At 45.9% G+C, this 24,597-nt stretch overlaps 1 protein-coding gene across 1 annotated transcript in view; it reads right to left on the bottom strand.

Moving 5' to 3' along the window:
* B4GALNT4 (beta-1,4-N-acetyl-galactosaminyltransferase 4) overlaps positions 1 to 24,597 on the bottom strand; it is a 195,723-nt gene that overhangs the window by 54,403 nt on the left and 116,723 nt on the right. The window contains exon 3 of the mRNA XM_066630931.1: positions 3,448 to 3,552. Coding sequence (XP_066487028.1) covers positions 3,448 to 3,552 — 105 coding nt within the window. The remainder of the gene's footprint in view (positions 1 to 3,447; positions 3,553 to 24,597) is intronic.

The raw sequence follows: 24,597 nt of genomic DNA on the forward strand, positions 1-24,597 counted from the left end.
GAAATATTTCTTTTTGTTTGTTCTGACTCTTCTGACACTAAACCTTAGTGGATGCTCCCTGGTTCTGGTGTTGTGCCATTAAGAAAAATCCTCCCCCTGTCCACTCCATCCATCCCATGTGTAATTTTATATGTCTCAATCAAAAAATTCAACTTCTAAAAATTCAGCTGAAGGACAAAACTCAACATGCCACAGGCAACAGTGGCATCTTATAAGTGACTTGAAAAGAGCACAATCAATTCACCGGTATCAGTCAGTTTTCCCAAATGTTCTGGTGGAACAGAAAGGTCTTGAACTGCTTCTAACAAATCTCAGTGGATGGGGACAGCCACCTGCATGAAGAGGTTTTGGAGGGTTGAGCCTTCTTTAGGAGAACTCAGAACTGCTGCCATGCACACATTCTTCCTCACACAACACAGGGTTGCCAACATTTGATTCCAAAAATTGTTGCCAACATTTGATTCCAAAAAGAACCAAGGGCCATGACAAGTATGGGGAGGCATCATTACCCTCATTAAGGGGGTAAGGTCTCCTCTAGCGACCCTTGAATCTACATCTTCGAGGATGCCAGCAAATACCCTCTCCTCTCTTAACCACAACACTCTATTAATCTTCTTTTCTCCTCTTGTAATTGCAAGACAGACCCCCTCCAAACAGAGATTAATGGCCTGCCCTGGTTCCTGGATTCTCATCTCACCTGGCATATCTCATCTGCAGTTCCCTAGGCATTATTGTGACACTTAGAATGGAGGGCTGGCTTGCTGGCTGGTGCAGATGTGCTGCCTCAGTGAAGTCAATGGTGCTTGGCTAATCTATTGGAGCCAAGGGTCTAGGAACAGCAGAAGCTGTTGGGAAGCTTCTATCAAGGTGAGGAAAATTTAATTTCCCTTGGAACAGGACAACTGCCAAGTCACCCCGAGGCTCCACCATGTGAATTGCACTCATCTGTAGTAAAAGCCATTCTGAACAGCCACAAGGGAAAGTTCCTCTCTTTGGAAACAGTTCTGAATAGTTCTAGACTGAGTCTTCCATAGATGTTATGCACACTGGGCTTGCTGCTTTTGCACAAAGTTACTGCAAGATGTTGACCAGCCTCCTGTGAAGCCTTACAGATAACAAGACTTAGGACCAAATTCTATCCAGTTTTCCAGTGCCACTGCAGCTGTGCCACTGGGGCATGCACTGCATCCTGTGGTGGGGAGGCAGTCACAGTGGCCTCCTCAAGGTAGGGGAACATTTGTTCCCTTACTTTAGAGCTTCATTGCGGCTGTATCAGAGTTGGAAATTAGGGCCCAGTCTTATACAGTGCATGCTGGTGGTAAGTATGCCTGCGAACTTCAGTGCCAGTCCACTGCCGGGGCTAGCTGAGCGCCAGGAGGCGCTGGGCTAGCGCTGCTGGACCGCTGCTGCTCCGCCATTGCACAGATTGCTAGGTAGCAGAGAGGTAGGTAGGGGCGTGGGGGGAGGTGGGGAGGAGACATTCCAGGGCAGGGGGAGATGGAGAGTGTGTGGAGAGAGGGTGGGGAGGAGGCGTGCCAGAAGAGGGAGCAGGATAAGAGGGAGGCAGGACTAGTGGAGCAAAGCTCCAATGGAGGCTCTTGATTCTAGGCCAACCCTTGAGTAGAATTGACTAGCCCCACTGCAAAGCTACTTGCCTTACCTGGGGGTCAGGGACGAAAGTCCCCTTCTCTCGAGGAACTGCCAGCGCTGCCCAGATTGAACTCAGGATGCAGTGGCGGCCATTTTGGCACCACTGCAGCCCTGAGCACTGGGCAGCTTAGGATTGGGCTGTCTAGCACTTGATAAATCAACGAAGTCCATTAAGGACCACAGCATGTCCCATGCTTCTATCCAGTTGCCGATAGTGCTTGCTGATCTGTAGGATGTGCTAATTTGTGATGCAATTCCCAGGCTTGGCTATGTGATCAAAATGCATCTTTCTCTCCTGTGTATTCATTCAGTGTCTCATTCTACTCCCTACTCCCTCCCTATTCTGCTGCTGGTCATCTAAATGCACTCTGCACACAACTGCTGCTCTATCACTGCCCGAGTGCACCAGGAGCTTCCCCGTGCATGTCATGGGAGACAGGCAAAATGCAAATTGAATTATGCAAGAGTTTTTTAAGGGGCAGAGGCATTTGCTCACTTGGATTTCGATGCTGGGCTTTACCTTGAACATAATAATACTCTTCTTAGAGAAGTAGTGGGAAATGGGCTAGACCAAAGGTGATGGATCCAGATGGATGAAGAGCTCTTTGGGATCCATGTTTGGGTGGCTTTAGCATCTTCTACATCTACACCTCTACATCTATAGACTCTACATCTACACCTAAAAATGGCATCCAGATGCTATGAAACTGTGTTATTCCTGGAGTGTTCAAATACTTTCTGCAGAAGGGGAACAGTTTGATGGTGTAGCAAGTTTTATGATTAGGTTTCATAAAACCATAGACATGAATGGGCAGAACATCCAGTCAAATTCCCAAGGAGGATATCTCTGTTTTAGGCATGTCCAGGGAGGCACCCACCCACCCCTTCCACATGTTTGGTGGAGTTGGGAGGGCAAGGGGAAAGAGGATTGAAGTCAAAGGGAAAAAATCAATTGTGACTTTTTATTTTTCTGAGAAAGTACCACTGCAATGGATGAAAAATATACAAGAGCTCTTGCACATCTCCCATTCATATCACTGAGATGGGCAACCCAGTCCACCATAATTCCCTGCACAGTGATGCAGCGGTGCCAACATGACATTTGCTCTTATTCCGCAGTGGAGTTTCAGAATGTTGAGGCCTCCTTGGGGGAAGGGAACATTTATTTCCTTGCCCTTGAGTAAGCCCCAGCTGCCACCATTGGGCAACTCAGACTTGCGCCAGCAATATCGCTAGTGCAAGTCCACGTTGACCCATGAAGGTAGATCAGGCCCAAGAAAGGAGTAAGGATTTGATGGGCATTGCTGCTGCTGAACATGCCCCCTTCCCAAGCCTGATCTGCCCTCCACCCCACCCCTTCTCCTCCCCACTCCACTCAGTCCCACTCCACCCCATTCCCCTGCCTCCTCCTGACCCACTGGTGGGTCACTGGCCTTACCTGCACTGGTGGGTGTCCTTGGTTTGTGTTCATGTGGACACAGCCACCTGCAGTAGTGGCCAGGCCACGCACTCCAGCAGTGTTCAGTTTGTGACAGCTGCAAGGCACATTATGCCAGCAGACTGTGCATTCTGCTGGCATAATATGCCTATAGGATTTGGCCATTAAAGAAGAGGACTTCCTGGTGGGTTGTGTGCAAGTAAGCAAATCAAACAATGATTTGATAATAATGACAATAAATGTATAGCTAGTATTTAGTGCTTTCTAAATGTTCTCCCAGCTGCAACCTACCCTTGTCTTCCCCAGATTGTTTTGAAAGCCCTTGCTTATTCTTTGTGGACAAGCCTTTCCCAGTTTACCTGCTCACTCCAAGGCAGAACATGTTGGGTTATGTTTGGTTTGGGCTTTTTTCCAGCTCTTTCAAGCCTTTTCGAAAACCATGCATCCAGCCCCTGCTCTTCAACCTGTAAGAACAACAAGAAACAAGCAATGAGGCACTAAGAGGTAGGCATCCATTGCAGGGGCCAACGTGAGAGAAGAATATAGAAAGAACTCCTGTCAAGTCTAATGATCGTCGTTCTATTATTAGACTTGCCAAGCTCAATGTGCTCTTCACTTGATGGGGTCAATTATCTGCTGCACTAAATTGTTGGGTGTTCACTGCAGTCATCTCAGCATCCAATAGATGTGGAGTTCCTGTAGGAATGCTTCAAAAAAATACTCCCACTCTTACACCCAAAGTTAACCACTGCAACAAACTAAAACCAGGTCAGAATGTTGGGAAAGGAAGCTCAGGGGATGTCATATCCAGAAACAAGGAGGAGAAAATTGCCTTGAATGACGATGAAATAAAATCCTTACTATTGGGTATTAAGAGCTTCATAAGAGGCCAGTGTTGAGACTCTGCACTAAGGAGGTCTTTTGCCAAGAATGAGAAGTGCTTATGAGCAAAATACAACAAATGAGAAATGACCAGTCCGATAAGTAGTGTCTGCAACTTCCTCCTTCCATCCATGGAATGATATAATACATTACTATCTGAGACAATGCGATGGTGTGAAACCTTGTATTGTATCCATGCAAGTGTGTATATGTATGTTGGGAAACAGAGGGTGGGGTGGGAGCTCAGGGTCAAACTACACAAAGAGAGAGGTGGATGGCAGAGAGAAGAAATAGCAGGTACAGAAAGGGTTAAGTGCTTCCCCTATCTCTCTATTGCTTTTTTATTCCAATTGCCTTTTCCTGCAGTGACTTCTATTTAAAAAGTACAAAAGTTTACATTACACATATCTGAATGTAGGGAAAGGACTATTCTCTCTGGTTTGAGAATTATTAAACTATGCAGCTAGTTTAGTCAATCTGGCTAGAATTTTTGGGGAGAGCTGGAAAGGGCTTTGAAGATACAAAAAGCTGGAGCCAACCAAAGATCAGCCAGCCATTTACTATCTAAAGCCAAAATAAATCAGAAGAAGTATTCATAAACAAAATGTACAGTAGGACGGGATTACCCACTTAACCTATCCTTCTTTTCACTGTCATCTCATAGAAGCATGAACTGAGCTTTACATACTTAGAATAGCAGAAGACCAAGTAGAAGCAGTCTTCCCTGCCTGTCCCAACTCTGGTGTTTCCTCCTCTTACACCTAGAGATCATCTGACAACTAGTGACCTGAGTGCCTGATCCTGAACAGTTGCAGACATGCCTTAAGGCACATTTGCAAGCCCTTACCATGGGCCCAGTGCCAGAGCTAGCCCAGAGCGAACCTGCGTTGGGCCAGCTCTGGCACTGGGCCTGTGTTCCGCTGCCTGGTGGTCACCCAGACTGCCTGCCTGCAGAGAGGTGAGTGAGGGAGAGGAGGAGGAGGTGTTCCGGGGTGGGGAGAGGTGGGGGAAGGTGGGCGGGAGGGAGGTGTGGCGGGGGAGAGAGAGGGGTGAAAGGGGAGTAGGACCAGTGGAGCTCGGCTCCATCAGATCCTGTGCCCCATGTGGGGCTGTATGGCCCAACATGGGACACTCTCAATTCTGCACTGGCTCAAGAGACGCCATAGAATTGAGTAGCCCCACTGCAGGGTTACTTTCCTTTCTCAGGGGAAGGGGATGAAATTCCCTTCCCCCGAGGAGCTGCTGCAGGTTGCCCAGTTGCACACTGGATGCTGCAGTAGCCATTTTGGTGCTGCAGCAGCCCCACGCTCTGGGCAGCTCAGAATTGGGCTATGAGGCAGGAAGCCCAGTGAGTGGATGAAATTCTGAGTGAGCACCTCTAACATGGAAGTTAGAGCACCTAGAAGTTAGCACCTCTAACACACCACCTCTCACTGTGAGTGTGCTCAGGGCTATAAAGCCACAACCACTGCCGGAAGCAATCCTGTTCATTACCTTTGGAAGTGGAACAAATCCTGACGATTGCCTGCTTGTAGTGGTGCTAGAGCTCTTTGGAGCAGTGCTCCCTGACTTCTTGTAGAGGCAGAACATTTACAACAGTAGGTGGTGTGCTCCAACAATTTATGTCTCAGGTCAGCTTCAACCAGGTTCAGGGAGAGGGGCAGAGGCAGGCTGCACTGTATCAGTGAAGGGTGGGGTGTGAATGCAGTCTCAGATGTGCTTGCACACTGAACACAGAATTTTGTCTAAACTGTCAATGGCCCCGTCGCTGTAGCAACAGGGATGCTGCTCTTCCCCTCGCTGCACCAGAACCTTCTGGCAAGAGTAGCCTGGTCTCATGAGACACTAATAGCCTCTTAGGCACAGTTTGCCATACATTATTTCAGGACTGAGGGAAAGCAGCCAAGGAAGGAGGACAAAATGGAAGCTGACAGCCAGATGCATGGAGTGGTGCTGGCCAAGACACCACCTGAAAGGAAGGACAAACTGGATGAACAGGGACCCTCCCCTCTCCCAACTGAGACCCAAAGGAATGAAATGGCTGTTGAGTGTGACCAGGTGTACTTCGGCAGACTGCAACCTCTGATCCTCCAGGATGGTGCAATCTCACCTTTCTCAGGATCAGCATCACCACCATCATGAGGACAGGACAAAAAAAAAACCCCTGCAGCTCCAGTATAGAAGAGGGGGAGGGAGACACATGGACAGGATGGAGAAGTAGAGAGTGAGCAAGGGGGCGGGGCAAGGAAGCAATAAGAAATCTTAAGACAAATTTGCCTGCCAGAACTGTGATGGGTTGGGGGGGGATTTCTTTCTTTCTTTCTTTTAAAACAAACACTGCAGTCAGGTTTTCCTGTGTCTTTGCAGAATAAACACCTAAGGAGGGCAAATATTAACCATAGGATGAAACCCCCTCCCAATACAGAACTATAAAAACTATGAACAGATCTGTATTGATCATCCATACCCTGACCCTGTAATCCTATACAAACATACCTGGGAGTAAATCCCACTGAATGCAGATGAACTGGCTTCTGGGTAAACATGCATAGGATTGAACTGCATGTGTGGGGAAAGGGAATGAAAATGAAAGCCAGCCATAGAAGATGAAAGCCTGATTGCTTTGGGAGGTGTAATTTAGAGGTTAAGCCTCTGGGCTGAAAAGTTCCCAGTTCAATCTCTCTTCAGCCACAGGTTACTGTCTCTCAATCTCAGCTGCAACTTAATTGAGAGGCAAGTTTATGTCCTCTTCTAGGGGTATGCTCCTTTAGCTGACAGCTACAGCAGGTGGCACAAGCCTTTAAAAACAAGCCCTATTTATGTAGATTGAGAATCTCTGATCGAGACTTGGTTTCAAGAAGTATGGTTTATGGTTTCCATCCTTCTCTTTAAGTAATTCAGAGTTGTGTTTGTGCATCATTCACTTAAAATTTTAAACCTTGGTAAGGTGGGATGTGTGGGGTAAGTAAGGAGGGGGTAAGCTAAGGGGAGTGCGCACTTCAACATTTACCACTGTTGGGATGTGGGTTTTGTGATGGCCTGACCCTGATCTTGGGAGTGGACAGGGAATTGGATACTGGCTCAGGTGAGAGTGGGGTAGAGTTGGTGGCCAGGTGGGGCACAGTTGAAGGACCATGCCCATCAGAAGGCCTGCCTGAGCCTTCAGTGCCAGCAGCGAGGTAGTGCCCAATGTGCCATCAGAGGCACCATGAGGGATCAGCGCAGGGCTCTGCTCTAAGACCCCCATCAACCTGGTGAAGGCAAGAGCCACAGCACTCTTGGGAAATGTTTGAGAGGAGACTTCCTTCTATTTACCCAGTCTTCCAAATTGCAGTTTTAAAGTTAACAGTATATTCTGGGATCACCATAAAAAAAAAAAGGTTGTTTCTGGATGTACACTATACAATTTTACTGAAGAAATATGGGATGCAAATGGAATAGATGACTAATGATAACACTAAGAAGAAGGAAAGGGGAACTTGCTGCACATTCTTTGGCTGTAAGCTGAGCCTGGCTGCTTTCCCTTAGAGCAATTTGACAAACAGACATAAATATCAGCAAGTAGAATGCTCATTCAGTAATAAGTCTTGTGTCGTCCCATCGTCTGTCCCCCCCCCCCAATTTTTTAGATGGCTGGACCATTTCATTTTTTAAAACTGCCTCATGTATATACATTGATTCATTTGTAACCTTGTTAATAAGAAAATGGAGAACCGCTTTGAGAACTGGGGGAGAGGGTTTCTTGGTAACATTACAGGGCACTGGCCAATCAAGACCTGCTTCTACTACGAACTTGTAGAACCAGTTTTATCAATTCTGAAGGGAAAAGATAGTTTTGGATTTAATGGAGTGAGAGCATTTCCCGGTTGTGCTCACTGCTGTAAGAAAGCTGCATCACCCTAAGGTAGCAAACCATTACGTCTTTGCCAATCCCTGCACCCACTGCCTGCAGCAAAGACTTAGTGGCTCTCAAACGCTCCCTGAGAGTTTGAGAACCACTGCTATAAAGCTTTGTAAGCCACCCTGGGAATTTGTTTTGGCATGGGAAAGGCAGGGTATAAATTTCTTAAAATAAAATCCAGTGGCATCCAGATTAGTCAACTGCAATGCGCTCGAAGGAGGGCTGCCTCTGAATACGGTCTGGAAACTACAATTAGTGCAGAACGCGGCCACCTGTGTGGTTGCTGGGGCTCATCCGTTCGACTCAGTCAGGCCACTGCTTCAGAGGCTACATTGGCTGCCAGTTTGTTTCCGGGCTGAATTCAAAGTGCTAGTTTTGACTTTTAAAGCCCTGTACAGCTCAGGTCCAGGACATCTGAGGGACCGCCTTCTTCCATACAATCCGACCTGTCCTCTCAAGTCATCAGAGGAGGCCTTTCTGACTGTGCTGCCACCAGTGGAGGCTGAGGGGGATGGCGGCAAGAAAGAAGGCCTTCTTGGTGGTGGCTCCCTGTCTGTGGAACTCCTTCCCCTTGGAACGGAGAACAGCTCCCTCTTCAGAGTCCTTTTGGCGGGGGCTTAAGACCTTTTTATTTAAAGAATCCTTTTAATGCTGACACAAGGGGGCATAGCTTTTTATTATTTTGTTTTATTTTTATTTATTTATTTTGATTTTGGGTTCTAAGTTTTATTGTGTTTTATTGTTTTTAAATGTTTTATTTTTATACGTATAGTATTTATATATTTTATGTTTTTTATATGATTTCTGACACCTTAAGTGTCCTTTACTGGGACAGAAAGACGGGATATAAATTCTATAAGTAAATAAATAAATAAAATAAAAACTTGTAAGATTATTTTTAATGCATTCCTCACACTTTGCATTTCAAAACTACATTGACTAGTAGGGCCAAGCCCATCCATGAGGCAGGGGGAAGTAGCTACTTGGGGCAGTGAACTCATGCTCATGCCTGCCCATTACCTTCCTGCAGTTTGCCAGGCTAAGAGTGTTGGCTCTTGGCTCAGAAGTCACTCACTCTCAGTTCAGCCAAGCGAGCCAGTGAGAATATGAAGTGGTTGGAGAGTTAGGCAGTTCTTAGGCCAAAAGAGGTCCAAGAATCATCAGATTCATCAGGCTACCACCTCTTCCTGCTGGATCTCCTGGACAGCAAGGAGATAAGCCACTTCAGGCATGCCAACAGATTGGGACAGCCCACTGGCGAGGGTATATGTTTGATTTACATCTGGATGTCTTCCATGTCTTTGTCCTGTATTTAGTAACATTCAGAAGTAATATGTTTCAGCCTAGAAGGTGTTGCTCTTAGTGCTTCTGAGAAACTTATCTTGCATGGATTCCTCCAGTCTTGCACCTCAACATGTTGCTCCCTATCCTGTTCCACAAAGCATCTAAAATTGCTCTTTCTTCAGTGCTTCAAGGACATACTGAGGATCAAGGAAGCAGGCAGAACACCAGCCAGAGACCAGGACTGCTTCAGGGCAAGAGTAACCAGAACCTAACTCTGTAGAATGATTCATTCAAGAATAATAAGAATGAGTTCTCTGAAGTCAAGGGACAGCAAAAGGGTGCACACTTGGACCTGTACTGAAAGTGAACAACACTAAATAAGGAGGAAGCATGGCAGGAGCATGGCAGGAGAACACACCTGGAGAAATACTGTGGGAAGAAGAAGGTGAGATGGGAGGGCTCTCAGGCCCATTTGACTGCCTGCTGCCACTCCTGAGGCTCCTGGCACAGTGCAGGCAGTCAGGAAATGAGTCAGACCCACCCCAATCAGGTTGTGCCATCCACTCCTCATTATACAAGACAAATTACCCAGGCAATTAGGGTACTCAAAGTGGGAAACAAAAGCCTTTGCCTGTGATAAATGACTCCTTGTCAAAATCCTCATCTGGCAGAATTAAATCTCAGCCAGCTGCAATGAGTGAAGAGAGAAAGTAGAAACCACCTCTGGTGCTTCAAGACCAGCAGGATGCCATATGACTCTCTCTTCAGAGCCTCCCTGCAGGCAGCCTTTGAGCTGCACACGCTCAGGGAGAAATCATGTGACCACCATCCACATGGTGGTCACTTTGCAACTGGTTTCTAATGAGCTATGCAATTGTCTCTAGGCTGTGAGTCACATACTACCATGCTCCCCCAAGTGACCAGAGGCCAAAGATGATAGGATACTCACACGAGTACAGGTAGCCATGTTGTAATGCAGTCAGTACATGGTAATAGTCATTTGAGTTCAACCTGTGAGTTCAGATGTCAGGAACTATGGCTTTCTACGACAAGAATAAGTCCCTGGAGCTGTGGACTCCTGCGTTTTTGCTTCCTTCTCTTTTGTATGCGAGAAAAGGAGAGATAAAGCTTTTACTTTCAGTTTTAACTACACTACACTTCCACATTATATAAGAACTGCAAGTTCATCCTTCAGCTCCCTGAGGGTGCAGGAGGAGGAGTATCCAGGCAGGGCAGTAGCATCTTCCCACTCTCCAGCAATTGGTTTCTCAGAAGCTCCTGAAATGCACAAGAGCCTCAAAGAAAACTCAGTTTTGGATAGGAAGGGCAGGGAGAAAGCAGGGGAAAAGCAGTAGCTCTGGAAATCACCTGACTGCTGCCAGGGGTTTCAGGGGTCAGCATCTGGATGGCTGGGGAGCCTCAGCAGCCTTTGGCCTGCTAAACCTAGACAAGGGCTCTGAACCCCATTACAGAAAACAGGGCCCTCAATTTTCACATTAATCTTTAGCATATCCTGAATGAGTTCTGGATGGGCAGGAGGTCTGGTCTAGAGGGTAGAGCCTCCGTCTGCCTGAAGATAATATCCACAAGGTTGCCAGTTCGAGGCCAACGGCACCGTGCGACCTTGAAGCAGCTGACAAGCTGAAGCCGAGCTATTTCCATCTGCTCTGAGCGTGGGAGGATGGAGGCCAGAATGTGAAGCCAGATCGGAATGAAACACCTTGAATGTAGTGGTTCTTGAAAGAAAGAACCTTCTTTCAAATTGTAAAAATTCCTATTTAATAAGGCATTTAAATAAAAGCCTGCCTATGTAAACTGCCTTGAATAAAGTCTTGAATAAAGACCAAGAAAGGCGGTATATAAATACCTATTATTATTATTATTATTATTATTATTATTATTATTATGAGTTGGCAGCCTCAAAATGCAGCAGATATTCTAGTATTTGCTTGGGAAAGATACACAAACATGGGGAGCTTACAAAGTGGAGATCTTACAAAACTACTGTAGGACACTGGAAGAGAACAGAGGTATCTTGTGAGGTTATATTCCAACAATGTGATTGGTTTGGAGAGAATGGAATGAACAAGAACTCTGCTATAATCCAGATTCTCTGTGACGGCCACCAATTCATGCCAATGCTCAGCCTGACCTTGAGAGAGTCTCTGCCTCTCTGTAGCACTGTAACACCACATGTGAAAAGTGGGGAGGACATTAATCCCTCCTCCCCTTATAAAGGATGATGAGTGCACCCTGAGAAAGTTGCCATATGCTGGCTGACTACTGAGAGTGCTGTGCCCTTTGTCCTCACCTCAAGGTCTCTCTGTACAAGACACATCTCTGCAGTTATCTGGCAGCAAGATGGCTCCTGAGCCTGTGCTTCTCAGCACGGCTCTTAGCGACACACTGTGAGCCTTTCCCCAAATACTGCTCTCTGTCCTCTCTCTCCACCTCAAGTGTATGTGATCAAACTTCCAAAAGAGAAAGCTTCACACACGCAGGCAGCAGAGATTATTATAGCATCATCCAGCCAGGCCAGGGAACAAAAAGCCTTTGAAGGCAGCTGTATCTAATGCTATTATTTCTGACTTGAATTCTACTTTGTTCAGACATCAGCTCAAAGGCCAGCAATGGGCTGCCTCTTATGTGAAGGCCCAAGGCATACTGCCTGGGAATGGATAGAACAAAGGTCTGGGAGGAGGCGGGGATGGGGATGAACAAGAAGATGCCCCATTTTAAGATATCCACTCTGGCACAGATAGACCTAGTTCCAAAGCAACAACATCTGATGAACTTATAACAGTGCTGTGACATTATTATACCACTGAAAGAAGGTATCATTCATGATAGCCAAACAAGTACTCCTGAAACCTTTACACACCAGAGACACTGAAAAAGAGTTGAGAGGCAAAGTGATCTGGTATGACAGTATGTGGAAGTGGGCACTTTTTAAGGCTAACTCCTTTCACTATAAGGAGATAAACATTATGTTAATGTCTGCACAGCAACCTGTAGCTAAAAGCTCAAAAGGCGGCCAGCACATTTTTCTAGTTCCCACCATCTTCTAATATTAAATAGCGTCCCCAATGTTAACTCTACTTTCTTTTACATTAATTGTTTGGTAAAAGTTATTTATGCAGTCTCAATGGAGTTAGTAAACTTAGGAGACTGTAAGTCATTTTCTCAACTCATTTCTCAACTCATTTTCTGTGTTGTACCAAGGAGATCAAGTGGGAGGTACACTTCCTGGTTCATGCCTCAACTGTAATACGGGAAGAGGAGGTGTCCCACATGAACTGTCCTCATATTTGAAGCACATGCTTCTCCCTTTGAAGATGCATGTCCCAGTCTGCTTGTTATGATGAAAGTGAAAAGGTCTCCCTTCTGCACATTGTTATACATGAAACCTATTTAAAGCCACATGGGTGTATGCGCGTACTACAGATGACTGGCTAGTTAGCTAGATACTGTATTTAGGCCAAGCTCTAAAAAACTGCAGATGAGGTGATTGCTGGGTTGTACCACCTCAGAACACAGGTGATGGTTCATGTGATCAAACACACCATCATAAAAATCATAAGTCTACACACAAACCAGCATGTCAGATGGCTTAGCTAAAACTCTTTTCCCTGACATATAATTTTCCATGTGAAGGGTTTTTTATTTTGTACAGATATGCATTCAATCATGCGGGTCCACACCTGCAGTCAGAAGTGGTATAGTGGTATAATTTCTCGTATTGTACAGAAATAGGTTAACCATCTCATGGTTGGAAGTAGAAGTGAGTTGGGCTAGCTTTCTCTCTTGTTATACATAGGCTAGGCATGAAAATCCAGGACTCCAATTTCAATTTTTCCAAGATCAACTTTCATTTTCTTAATGGGGGGGGGATTTTGAGTGTCTATCTTGATAGGTTAAGACCACCCACCTTCCCCAAGAACTCTTCATGCCCCTTATTCATGAAGATTTTTACAAATTATGATGACTCTTCCAGCTGAGACCAGATGCCTGCACTGCTAGGTAATGCTTTGAATGCTTAAAAAGTACATGGAAACAGGAATTAATAATGGAAACAGATGTGAACAAACTGCAGTGGGTATTGCACAATTAGGTAACAATCTAAGAAAGTTGTTGCTTGGAAGAGAATTAAATAATATCACATAAGATAATTTCAACATTTATCCCTGTCTAAGAGTAGTCATATTCCAGGTAAGAACAAAGATAGCCTCTAATACAATATACAGTACCAGTTGGATTATTTATTGATTGATTTGGTTATCACATGAACATGAGTTAAACAGACATGAGTATTTGTCACATGTGACGGTGTCTAGGCAATGTGGTCCTGAAAAATAATATTTGCTTCAAAATAGTAACTTGAAAAGAGGCAGTTTAATATCTATTATTTTCTACATGAAACACACTGTGTAAAGAGAATTATGATGCGTGAAGTGGCACTGAAAGTTGCTGGGGAAGGATGGAATCCCTGCCTCTCTCATTCCCAATCCGAAAACAAACCGTTCTTATGAAGTGAGAACGACCTCTATTTTCCATTTGTAACAGGGCCATGAGTCATGGAAAATTATTCTCTCTGTAATGATTGAAACCTATAGTAGATGGGGATGTAATTGTTATTGATCGTATCTATAGCACCAAAAAATGTTAACTTGCTAGAATCTAACAAGAGCAGTACATTTGGCTGGCCACTTTGTAGCAAAGGCAATAGATTTCAAAAGAGGGCCCAGTCCCCTTTACTCCCCATTCCAATTGTTAGTTGCCCTCTGACTGCAGAAGTTAGAAGAAGGGAACGTTGATCTCTGTCACTGACCAGAGGACGAAGGGCCAATGTTCCCTTTACTACCCCATGCAATATCCCTGCACTACCCCATTCCCTGTAATGGAAGATCAGACTGGTCAAGTTGGATGCAAATGGCTGTTAACTCACCTGGCATTTTCCAATCTCTTCCTTTTCCTCCATCTTTTCCCTTTATTCAGGTGTCTTGGCTTTTGGTTTATCAGTCTGTGAACAGCCTGTGTCATATGTTCATTTAAGTATGATGCCTCCCCAACCCCAACCACTATAGATTGCATTTTAATTACTTTCAGCTACTTTGGGAGAACATTTTTGTCTGAAAAGCATGATAAAAATATCATTAAAAATAATGCATACTACCTCTGTAAAATTGTTATTGTAGATATAATAGGCTGATTGCATCCTAATAGATGCTATCTGCATCCCTAAGCCAAAGAAATTATCTTCTATTAGTCCAATAGTCTCATCAGTCAACTTTCACAAAAAAATAGTTCAAGTATCCCTCAAGCAGAGCCTCTTCCTTGCTCTTGCCCTAACATAGCCTTCAACTGAATATTACCAACATATGCTTTACTACTAGGACTGTGTTCTTTCTCAGTAGTGGCAATTAATTCACAGCTCCTGTATCATCCTAGCACTGTTGGGGTAATATGTGAACCTAGGAGGGTTAATGTTGGTACAGGAAAGAGTCGGGGGCATGAACATCACCTGCACGTCTTAGGGCTTTTCCTTCTGCCCTGATGGTACTTAATGCCCAAAGAAGGGATACCACCATTTTTGCTAATAAATCACCCAAGTCACAGAAGAATCGAAAGTAAGATCACTTCCACATGTTTAACAGGTGGTTCATATGACATCATCCACCCACCATCTATCCATAATCCACTGTTGTTTCCCTGTTGTTAAATCATCATATTTAGAGAGCTGACATAGCATAAGAGCTACATGATTGAGCTGTGAATCAGGACTTCACAGCTTTGAATCCAGTCTGTGGTAAACTCATCTAGCAGCCCATCCTATCCATTTCCCCACCACAGCATGCAGCTGAATCAAAACATGCTGCATTGCATGCTATCGTGGAAGGAGGGGGAGTGATCAAAGGCTTGGGAGAGGTTAGGGTACATCTTTTTACCTTACCTCCCCATAAGCCTCTCAATTGCCATTGGGTCTCCTTGGATCCATGCCAGCTCTTTGGCTGATGCAAGTTAAAGGGGAGAAAGGGGGTATCATGAGGCAAGAAAGGGGATAAGACTGTGTTTCTCAAACTGTGGGTCGGGACCCACTAGGTGTTGCGAGTCAATTTCAGGTGGGTCCCCATTCATTTCAATATTTTATTTTTAATGTATTAGATTTGATGCTACCATGGTACATGACTGCATTTGGGGAAATGTTACAGATCTGTGCTTTTAACAGGCTACTATGTGTATGCTTTAAACCAGTGGTTTTCAACCGCTGTGCTGCGGCACACTAGTGTGCCACAAGGCAGCCTCAGGTGTGCGGGGGGGGGGGGCCCAGAGGACTTAGGCAGCAGGCAGCAGCCGCATGCTGGAGAAGCGGTTGCTTTGACCCTCAAGCAGCAGTGGCGAAAAAGGAGCAGCAGAAACTGCTTTGCATCTCCTGCTGCTGAGCAAGAGGAAGGCTGCAACCCAATCCTCATTTACCTGGAAGTAAGCCCTGCTGACTATTATGGGGCTTACTTCTGAGTAGACATGCCTAGGACTGGGTATCAAGTCCCTTGTCTGCCCATCATGCTGATTGGGCAACCAGAAAAACCTGGAGGAGATCTGGGCGGACTGAGAACTAGGGAGCCAGGGGCAGGCAAGCAGGTAGGAAGCAAGCGAGTCTGCTGAGGCCGCTAGTCTAAGAATGAGCTGGCTGAGGGTCCTTCTAAGTTCCTTTTCCTTGCCACTGTTGCCTGTAGCTCCCCAAAGCGAACTTCCCTGCCTTGACTTTGCCTTTCAAAGGAGGGGCATTGGGCCACAATACTATCCACACTTTCCTGGGAGTAAGCCCCATTAACTATAATGGGACTTACTTCTGAGTAGACATGCCTGAGCTGGTCAAGGCTGGGTTCTCAGGTTCCCCTCCTAGCCCCACTTTCCTGGGAGTAAGCCCCATTGACTATAATGGGACTTACTTCTAAGTAGACATGCCTGGGCTGGGTTCTCAAGTTCCTCTCCTAGCCCCACTTTACTGGGAGTAAGCCCCATTGACTATAATGGGACTTACTTCTGAGTAGACATGCCTAGGATTGGGCTTTTGGTCACACTTTTTTCTGAAATACAGGAGCAGGCAATTGGGGGGGGAGAGAGAATGTGAGGCAAGTGATTCTGGACCTTTGGAAGGTGCGGACAAGTGAGGGGAGGGACAGTAGGAGAGGAGCTAACTGCAATTATGAGATGAGTGGGGAATGTGCCTGTGGGAGGGGGTGGGGTGGGGGAGAGGAGGAGAGAGAAGTACCAATTGCCTGCTCATGTATTTGAAAGAGTGCAACCAAAAGCCCAAACCTAGGCATGTCTACTCAGAATTGTCCCACAGGCACATTCCCCCCAATGCCTCCCCAAGTCTTTGGCTGCAATCCTAACCACTTTCCTGAGAGTAAGCCCCATTGAACAAAATAGGACTTACTTCTGAGTAGACCTGGTTAGGATTGTGCCCTTTGTCATGTAATGATAAATTGTATTAATTATATTAATTAAAAATTAATTGTAATGTAGTAATTTAATGTAAGTAAAAAACTGGGAGTGTGCCTTGACAGTGTGCTGTGAGCTGAAAAAGATTGAAAATGGCTGCTTTCAACAATGATAGTAAATGGGACTTACTCCTGGGTAAGTGTGGGTGGAATTACAGCCTAGGATTGTTAAAAATGTTCTTGCTTGATGATGTCACTTCTGGTCATGACATTACTTCCAGTGGGTCCTGACATTCTAAAAAGTGGGTCCTGATGATAAAAGTTTGAGAACACTGGATAGCATACTGGCGCAGGTTGTATGTGCTAGGCCACACCTCCTCCCCTCCCTGATCTCTGTCCTGTTCTACCTACCCTGCCAGCTTTCCTGCGCTCCCATGCAGAGCACGGAGCTGAACTAGGCCACAGTCACTGCAGCCATTTCAAATGGCAGATCCAAAATGGCGCCACCGGCAGCCTGCTCTTGGAAATGTAAGATCTTTGCAAACGTCGTTAACTAGTCTTATGACATTGCTACAACCTCAATAGGATTGGGCTGTATGTATATTGGTTGTTGTATGCCATAGGCAAGCCATTCCCCAGTTGGAATATAGGGATAATTATACTTATGACCTTTTAGTGTGATTGTTTGGATGACATCATGATGATACATATGAGGTGTTTGCCTATGTTTTGAAACATACAAATGACAAGTATCATTTATTAATAGGGAAAAATTAGTTAATAAATTTTGTAACTGTATATCCATTCACTCATCCAAATTTTATGCTGCTTTTCTCCTTAAGAGCACCCAAAGCAGCTATAGCAGCGCAATAACAGATGCGGTTGGTTTATAGAACCACTGTTCCATTATTTTTGATAGGTGTGGCTTAGTGTACAAGGATGTTTGTGGAGATCAACCTCAAATCACCGCACACCTGCACTTCCACCAGAGCACACCTTCGCCCACATCTTTCCAATTTAATTTCCTTTCACTTCTGGCCATGGGCTGCCAACAAAGACAGAGGCTGTTCTACAATTTTGTCTTTACAATATTTTCTTAAACTGAATGTTGCATTTATAAAAAAATTATTTCTTTACCCCACTTGTACTGTATTGGTGGTCAATACTGAAACAGATTTAACAAGGGAAGACTATCCAGTTCATGCCTTATTCTTGTATTATTTCTGATAACTATACTCAGCTGCACAGATTCCCCTAGCTTAAGACTACCATAGGTTAAGAACTGCTGCAAAAGTATGCCATTACAGCAAAAGGCTGCCAATCTTAAACACACACACACACATACACAAACCACTGCAATGGCACACAAAGGTGTGGCTGCTAACTCTGCACATGCCAACACAAACTACAAAAAGGGAGAAGTGAAAGGGAGAGAGACAACTACTCCAATGGGCACTATGGAATGCCCACTAATGTGGAAGAAAAAGAGACAAACCCTGACAATTGTGGAAGAAGCACCGTAATTCCATTTCTTGTGCAAAACCAACAACTGGGTGGTGCTTCAAATGTCCACTGAGAAGTAGCCTTTCCCTAGCTGAACTTACATAGGCAGGGGATAAGCATGGAGTTAGGAGATTGTGCCATCTGGAGAGCTGCCCTGCTGAAACCAAATGAGGTGCACACATTCACTCCTGGTTTTGAAAACAAGCTGCAGAACAAGAGAATGTTCAGTGTGCAGCTCACTTTCACCGTCTTGCCATTTCAGCTTTGAATTTAAAAGGGACTTGCTCAGTAATCATTGGGCTCTGAAGGGTGGCTTATTGATTAGCTGGGTGATAACTGATGGCAGGTAGTAGGGGGCATTGGTAATCCATCCATCCTCTGTTTCCAGGACCAGCTCACACAGCAGCACGTTAATCACATTAAAAACCCTTTGTTAAGTTTCACCTTGGCATGTTACTGCTCCCTCTAGCAGCATTTTTGCTTTTTTGAACAGGTAGAGCTGTCCCTAGAGATGCATCATTCTATGCCAAATATACTCTGAACTTAAGTCAGGGTAATACTGATAACCCTATTTCATAGATGTGAAGAAACTTGGGCACAGTGACATTCAGTGACTAATGTGCAGGTGGTAATAATAATAATAATAATAATAATAATAATAATAATAATAATAATAATAATAATAATAATAATTGGGACTCAATACATACAGAGAATATCTACTGATATCCGATACTGATAGCTAGTGGAAAAAAGCTTCCTGTTCTGCTCATTCACCTAAGCATAGACAATTTGTTCACTGCTGAAATCTAAGAATGGAATCTTATGTTTGGCAATCATAAGGACTAGGAAATTTCTTGCTATAGGATGCAGTGATTGCCACAATTTCCATTAGGAAATCCAATACTACGATCAGCCAAAAGTACTGCTTATATAGGAGATGCCTGCACAGTGAGAATCTGAAATGTATTCTTGATTCCTGTAATCAAAACTAGTAACCTAAAGAAAAGAAGATGTAATAAACTAATCAGCGAATAAGAAAAGATGATCAGAAGTGTATCATCCAATGAATGGATACAGCAAAGAACTGCCTACAGTTCACTGGGCAATTCTGTCAAAGCCTCTGTTTACTGAAAGAGATCAGGAGATGCAGAAAGGCAAAATGCCTTTCAGGTTTCCCCCTTTCTTTTAAAAGGATTACTGCATATTAATCCAATTCTGGGGTTTCACTCATAATGCAATGGATTAGTCTGCTGTTCACCTTTATGCAATAAATAAGGAGAGGGAAACATACAAATTATTTCACTGCACTGCTTGCAGAGTACATTGAAATAATTCCTAAGCCTCTCTCTGGGAAATAATAAAAATGAAGCAGTAAAAGCTTATTAACAACCAAGATTACAGAATGTGTCTGTGGGGCTTCTTGTGGCAAAAACAGCCCTATTTCTTTAGAAGAGCTTAGAGACAGGAGCTTCCTCTGGTTCAGGCTCCAGGCAGCACTAGACTCTTTCTCCACCAGATTAGAAGGCTAATCAGCCTTTCCTTTTACAGAAAGGAATCCCTGCAGCTAACATATCCTGCCAATAAACTTAACATGAGCAAAGCTGTTACCGAGGTCAAGCAAGTAGCTACTTCACTTGTGATGATGGCTCTCAAACCTTTCTGCCTTTAAGATGTGTTATGTACAGTATTGTAGGCATCTACCAAAAGGTTGCTGACAAAACAGTTAGTGATAACATGCTACCAACTACCTGTACACATGCTACAGATACTATCACTACCAGATGCAATGTGAGAAGAGAACATATCCCTATGCTCATCCAAGTTACTGCGGCTTTGCTGAGTCACTCTGAGGTAGGAGGGAAGCACAGACCAAAACACCAATGATGACTGTAAGCATACTTGCAAAGGTTGAGTGGAAAAACTATCCCATTACCAATTTGCTTTGGCAGGCAACTCACTCTGTGGTGACTGGCCCTGTTCAGGTTATGTACACACATGCACATTCACTCACAGGGGACAGCACTAAAGAAAAGTATTATTCCCCACCCCTCTCTCTCTGTGTCTCTGTGGGTGTATTAGTTTATTACTGACATCCCCTGTATCCACAGGAGATAGGTTCCAGCTGCAACCATGGGTACCCAAAACTGCAGATAGCAGCAAACTCTACTCAAATTCGCCCTCCCATTGTGCTCATGGCTCATTTTTCTTCATTTCGCTTTGGAACAGGAAGCAAACAGCAAGAACCTGGACTCATAGGTGCTAGAGGAACACTACAAGAGGTGATAGTGAGAAAGTTAACAGTTAGTCCTCTGCTGGCTATTTCCTATTAGCATTCTCACTGTTGCCTCCTGTGGGGTTCCTCTAGTAGCTATGAGTCTACCCTGGGTTTACCCTGGGGGCTGGGGGCTAAGAATAGGCCCTCAGTTTGGCTGTACTTGTCGTAAGAGGCGACTAAACAGCCACCAGGTAGATGGGACTCGTCAGCCTAGGAAGGCAGCTCATCTAAGAGAAGGAAACTCTGACCTCAAACCTCCACTGCCTTGTGGCTACATCCAGTTCTGGAAAAGGCTTCAGGAGTCAACCTCGAGGCAAAATCAGGAGCCGGAGTCCCTGAGGCAGTTCATGGCTGAACACAGTCACGTTCTGGCAACTCCTGCGACGCCGCTGGAACCAACCGTATTGGCTTCTGCCTTTCCATTGGACCATTCCAGCGACGTGGAGAGGGGGGATTTGCTGCATGGGTAACAGCCTATCCTCCATACCTTCTTTACCCAGGCTTCGCGCACTGGAGAGGACACTCCAACTTCACCATACGGCGTCGGCACAACACGGGAAGCAGCAGTTTACCGGTTATAAGTCTTTGCTCGATTGGCGTAGAGCATGACGCCAGGGGCTGCTTAAGACGGTGGGAGAGATCATTGCATCTCATTGGGCAGCTACCGCCCGCCTTAAGCTGGGCAGTCCCCAGCCAGTAAGGTGTTGCCTCGCCACGGTCCATTAACCTCATGGGGTGCGTGGGGTTTAGGGTGAAAACCGACAAGCGGATCGACAACTCTGCACCATGCAACAGAAAACAGAAAACTACTGCCCTAAAGCTGGGCACCTGGAACGTTAGGACAATGACACCTGGCTTCTCTGATGACCTGCAAGAAATAGACGACGCACGCAAAACAGCTGTCATCGACATGGAGCTGAGCAGACTGCAGATGGACATCGTCGCCCTTCAAGAGACTAGGCTGCCAGATTCCGGATCTGTCAAGGAGAGAAATTTCTCATTTTTCTGGCAGGGAAAACCACCAAACGAAACCAGGGAACATGGCGTTGGCTTTGCGGTCAGAAATACCCTGCTGAAATCCATCATCCCACCTACTGTGGGAAGTGAAAGAATTTTGTCCCTGCAGCTCCAGTCATCAGCAGGACCTATCACTCTCATCAGTGCTTATGCACCGACTCTGTCGTCTCCAGCAGAAGCCAAAGACAAATTCTATGGTGACCTGGCCACCACTGTCAAGAAAATCCCTGTAAAAGAGCCATTGTTCATCCTCGGCGATTTCAATGCTAGAGTTGGTGCTGATAACAGTTCATGGCCCACTTGCTTAGGTCAGTTTGGCACTGGGAGGATGAACGAAAATGGCCAACGCCTGCTAGAGTTTTGCTGTCATCACGGTCTCTGTGTCAGCAACACATTCTTCAACACAAAGCCCCAACATAGAGTCTCTTGGAGACATCCAAGATCAAAGCACTGGCACCAGCTCGACCTGATCCTCACCAGACGCTCCAGCCTTCCCAGCATCAAGATCACACGCAGTTATCATGGTGCTGCCTGCGACACTGACCACTCCCTGGTGTGCAGCAGAGTGAAACTGCGAACAAAGCGACTGTATCACATGAAAAAGGAAGGAAGACCTCACATTGATACCAGCAAGACCCGGGATCAGAGAAAAGTGGAGGAATTTGCACAAGCGCTTGAGGAATCTCTTCCAGGCCCGGCCGACGCAAACGCATCCAACAGATGGGAACATTTCAAGAATACCGTTTACAACACCGCCTTGTCCATATTCGGCAAGAAGACCAACAAGGCGGCAGACTGGTTTGAAGCCCACTCTGAGGAGTTGACACCAGTCATTGAGGAAAAGAGGAGAGCTCAAGCAGCATACAAGGCCTGTCCCAGTGAGCGCAACCTGCGGGTCCTCCGAACTGCTCGCAGCAAAGTCCAACAGACTGCCAGGAGATGTGCTAACGACTACTGGCTCCAGCTCTGTTCCGAGATACAGATAGCAGCTGACACGGGCAACATCAAGGGGATGTATGATGGTATCAAGCAGGCCCTAGGTCCAACACAGAAGAAAATTGCCCCTCTGAAGTCTGCCACAGGCGAGGTCATCCAGGATCGGGCGCAGCAGATGGAATGCTGGGTGCAGCACTACTCTGAGCTATATTCCAGAGAAAATGTAGTCACCGAAGAAGCACTGAACAACATTGAGTGCCTGCCTGTGCTGGAAGAGCTTGACAGTGAACCAACCCTAGAAGAACTTCACGTGGCCCTGGACTCCCTTGCCTTTGGCAAGGCACCTGGAAAAGACAGCATCCCTGCTGAAGTCCTAAAATGCTGCAAAGAGATCATCGTCACTGAGCTGCATGAAATCCTCTGTCTCTGCTGGAGAGAAGGTGGAGTACCTCAAGACATGAGGGATGCAAACATCATCACGCTGTACAAGAACAAAGGTGACAGGGGTGACTGCAACAACTACCGCGGCATCTCTCTCCTTAGCGTTGTAGGAAAGCTGTTTGCCCGAGTTGTACTAAAGAGGCTCCAGGTACTTGCAGAGAGCGTCTATCCAGAATCGCAGTGTGGATTCCGAGCCAACAGGTCCACCACTGATATGGTATTCTCCCTTAGACAACTGCAGGAGAAATGCAGGGAACAACGACAGCCACTCTTTATAGCCTTCATAGATCTCACAAAGGCTTTCGACCTGGTCAGCAGAGACGGCCTCTTCAAGATTCTCCCCAAGATTGGATGTCCACCCAGGCTCCTCAGCATCATCAGATCTTTCCACAAGGACATGAAGGGCACTGTTGTCTTCGATGGCTCCACATCAGACCCTTTTGACATCCGAAGCGGAGTGAAGCAGGGCTGTGTTCTTGCACCAACCTTGTTTGGGATTTTCTTCGCTGTCCTGCTGAAGCAGGCCTTTGGAACTGCAACAGAAGGCATCTATCTCCAGACCAGATCAGACGGAAAGCTCTTCAACCTCTCCAGACTGAGAGCAAAATCCAAAGTCCAGCTGAAATGTCTGCGTGACTTCCTCTTTGCCGACGATGCAGCTGTCACTACCCACTCTGCCAAAGATCTCCAGCAGCTCATGGATCGTTTTAGCAAGGCCTGCCAAGATTTTGGACTGACAATCAGCCTGAAGAAAACACAGGTCATGGTTCAGGATGTGGACTCACCTCCCTGCATTACAATCTCTGAGCATGAACTGGAGGTTGTCCAGGACTTTGTGTACCTTGGCTCAATGATCTCCGACACTCATTCTCTCGATACCGAGCTAAACAAGCGCATCGGTAAAGCAGCTACCACGTTTTCCAGACTCACAAAGAGAGTCTGGTCCAACAAGAAGCTGACGGAACATACCAAGATCCAGGTCTACAGAGCTTGCGTCCTGAGTACACTTCTGTACTGCAGCGAGTCATGGACTCTTCGCTCACAACAGGAGAGGAAACTGAGCGCTTTCCACATGCGCTGCCTCCGACGCATCCTCGGCATCACCTGGCAGGACAAAGTTCCAAACAACACAGTCCAGGAACGTGCTGGAATCCCTAGCATGTATTCACTGCTGAAACAGAGACGCCTGCGTTGGCTTGGTCATGTCGTGAGAATGGATGATGGCCGGATCCCAAAGGATCTCCTCTATGGAGAACTCGTGCAAGGAAAGCGCCCTACAGGTAGACCACAGCTGCGATACAAGGACATCTGCAAGAGGGATCTGAAGGCCTTAGGGATGGACCTCAACAAGTGGGAAACCCTGGCCTCTGAGCGGCCCGCTTGGAGGCAGGCTGTGCAGCATGGCCTTTCCCAGTTTGAAGAGACACTTTGCCAACAGTCTGAGGCTAAGAGGCAAAGAAGGAAGGCCCATAGCCAGGGAGACAGACCAGGGACAGACTGCACTTGCTCCCGGTGTGGAAGGGATTGTCACTCCCGGATTGGCCTTTTCAGCCACACTAGACGCTGTGCCAGAACCACCTTTCAGAGCGCGATACCATAGTCTTTCGAGACTGAAGGTTGCCAATACATATGAGTCTAAGTTCTCACTGTCTGCTTCCTGTTCCAAAGCAATAGGGAGAAAAATCTTCCTTGTGCAAACCTTCATTTGCAAAGAGAGGTGAGTCAAGAGCATGATGGGGAAGGGGGTGAATTTGAGAACCAAGGATAAATGAAAGTGTGGATATGGGACCCACAGATATAGGCGGAATGCCTGCTTACTTCC

The sequence above is a fragment of the Tiliqua scincoides genome, chromosome 1 (assembly GCF_035046505.1).
Source record: "Tiliqua scincoides isolate rTilSci1 chromosome 1, rTilSci1.hap2, whole genome shotgun sequence".
Taxonomy (NCBI): Eukaryota; Metazoa; Chordata; class Lepidosauria; order Squamata; family Scincidae; genus Tiliqua; species Tiliqua scincoides.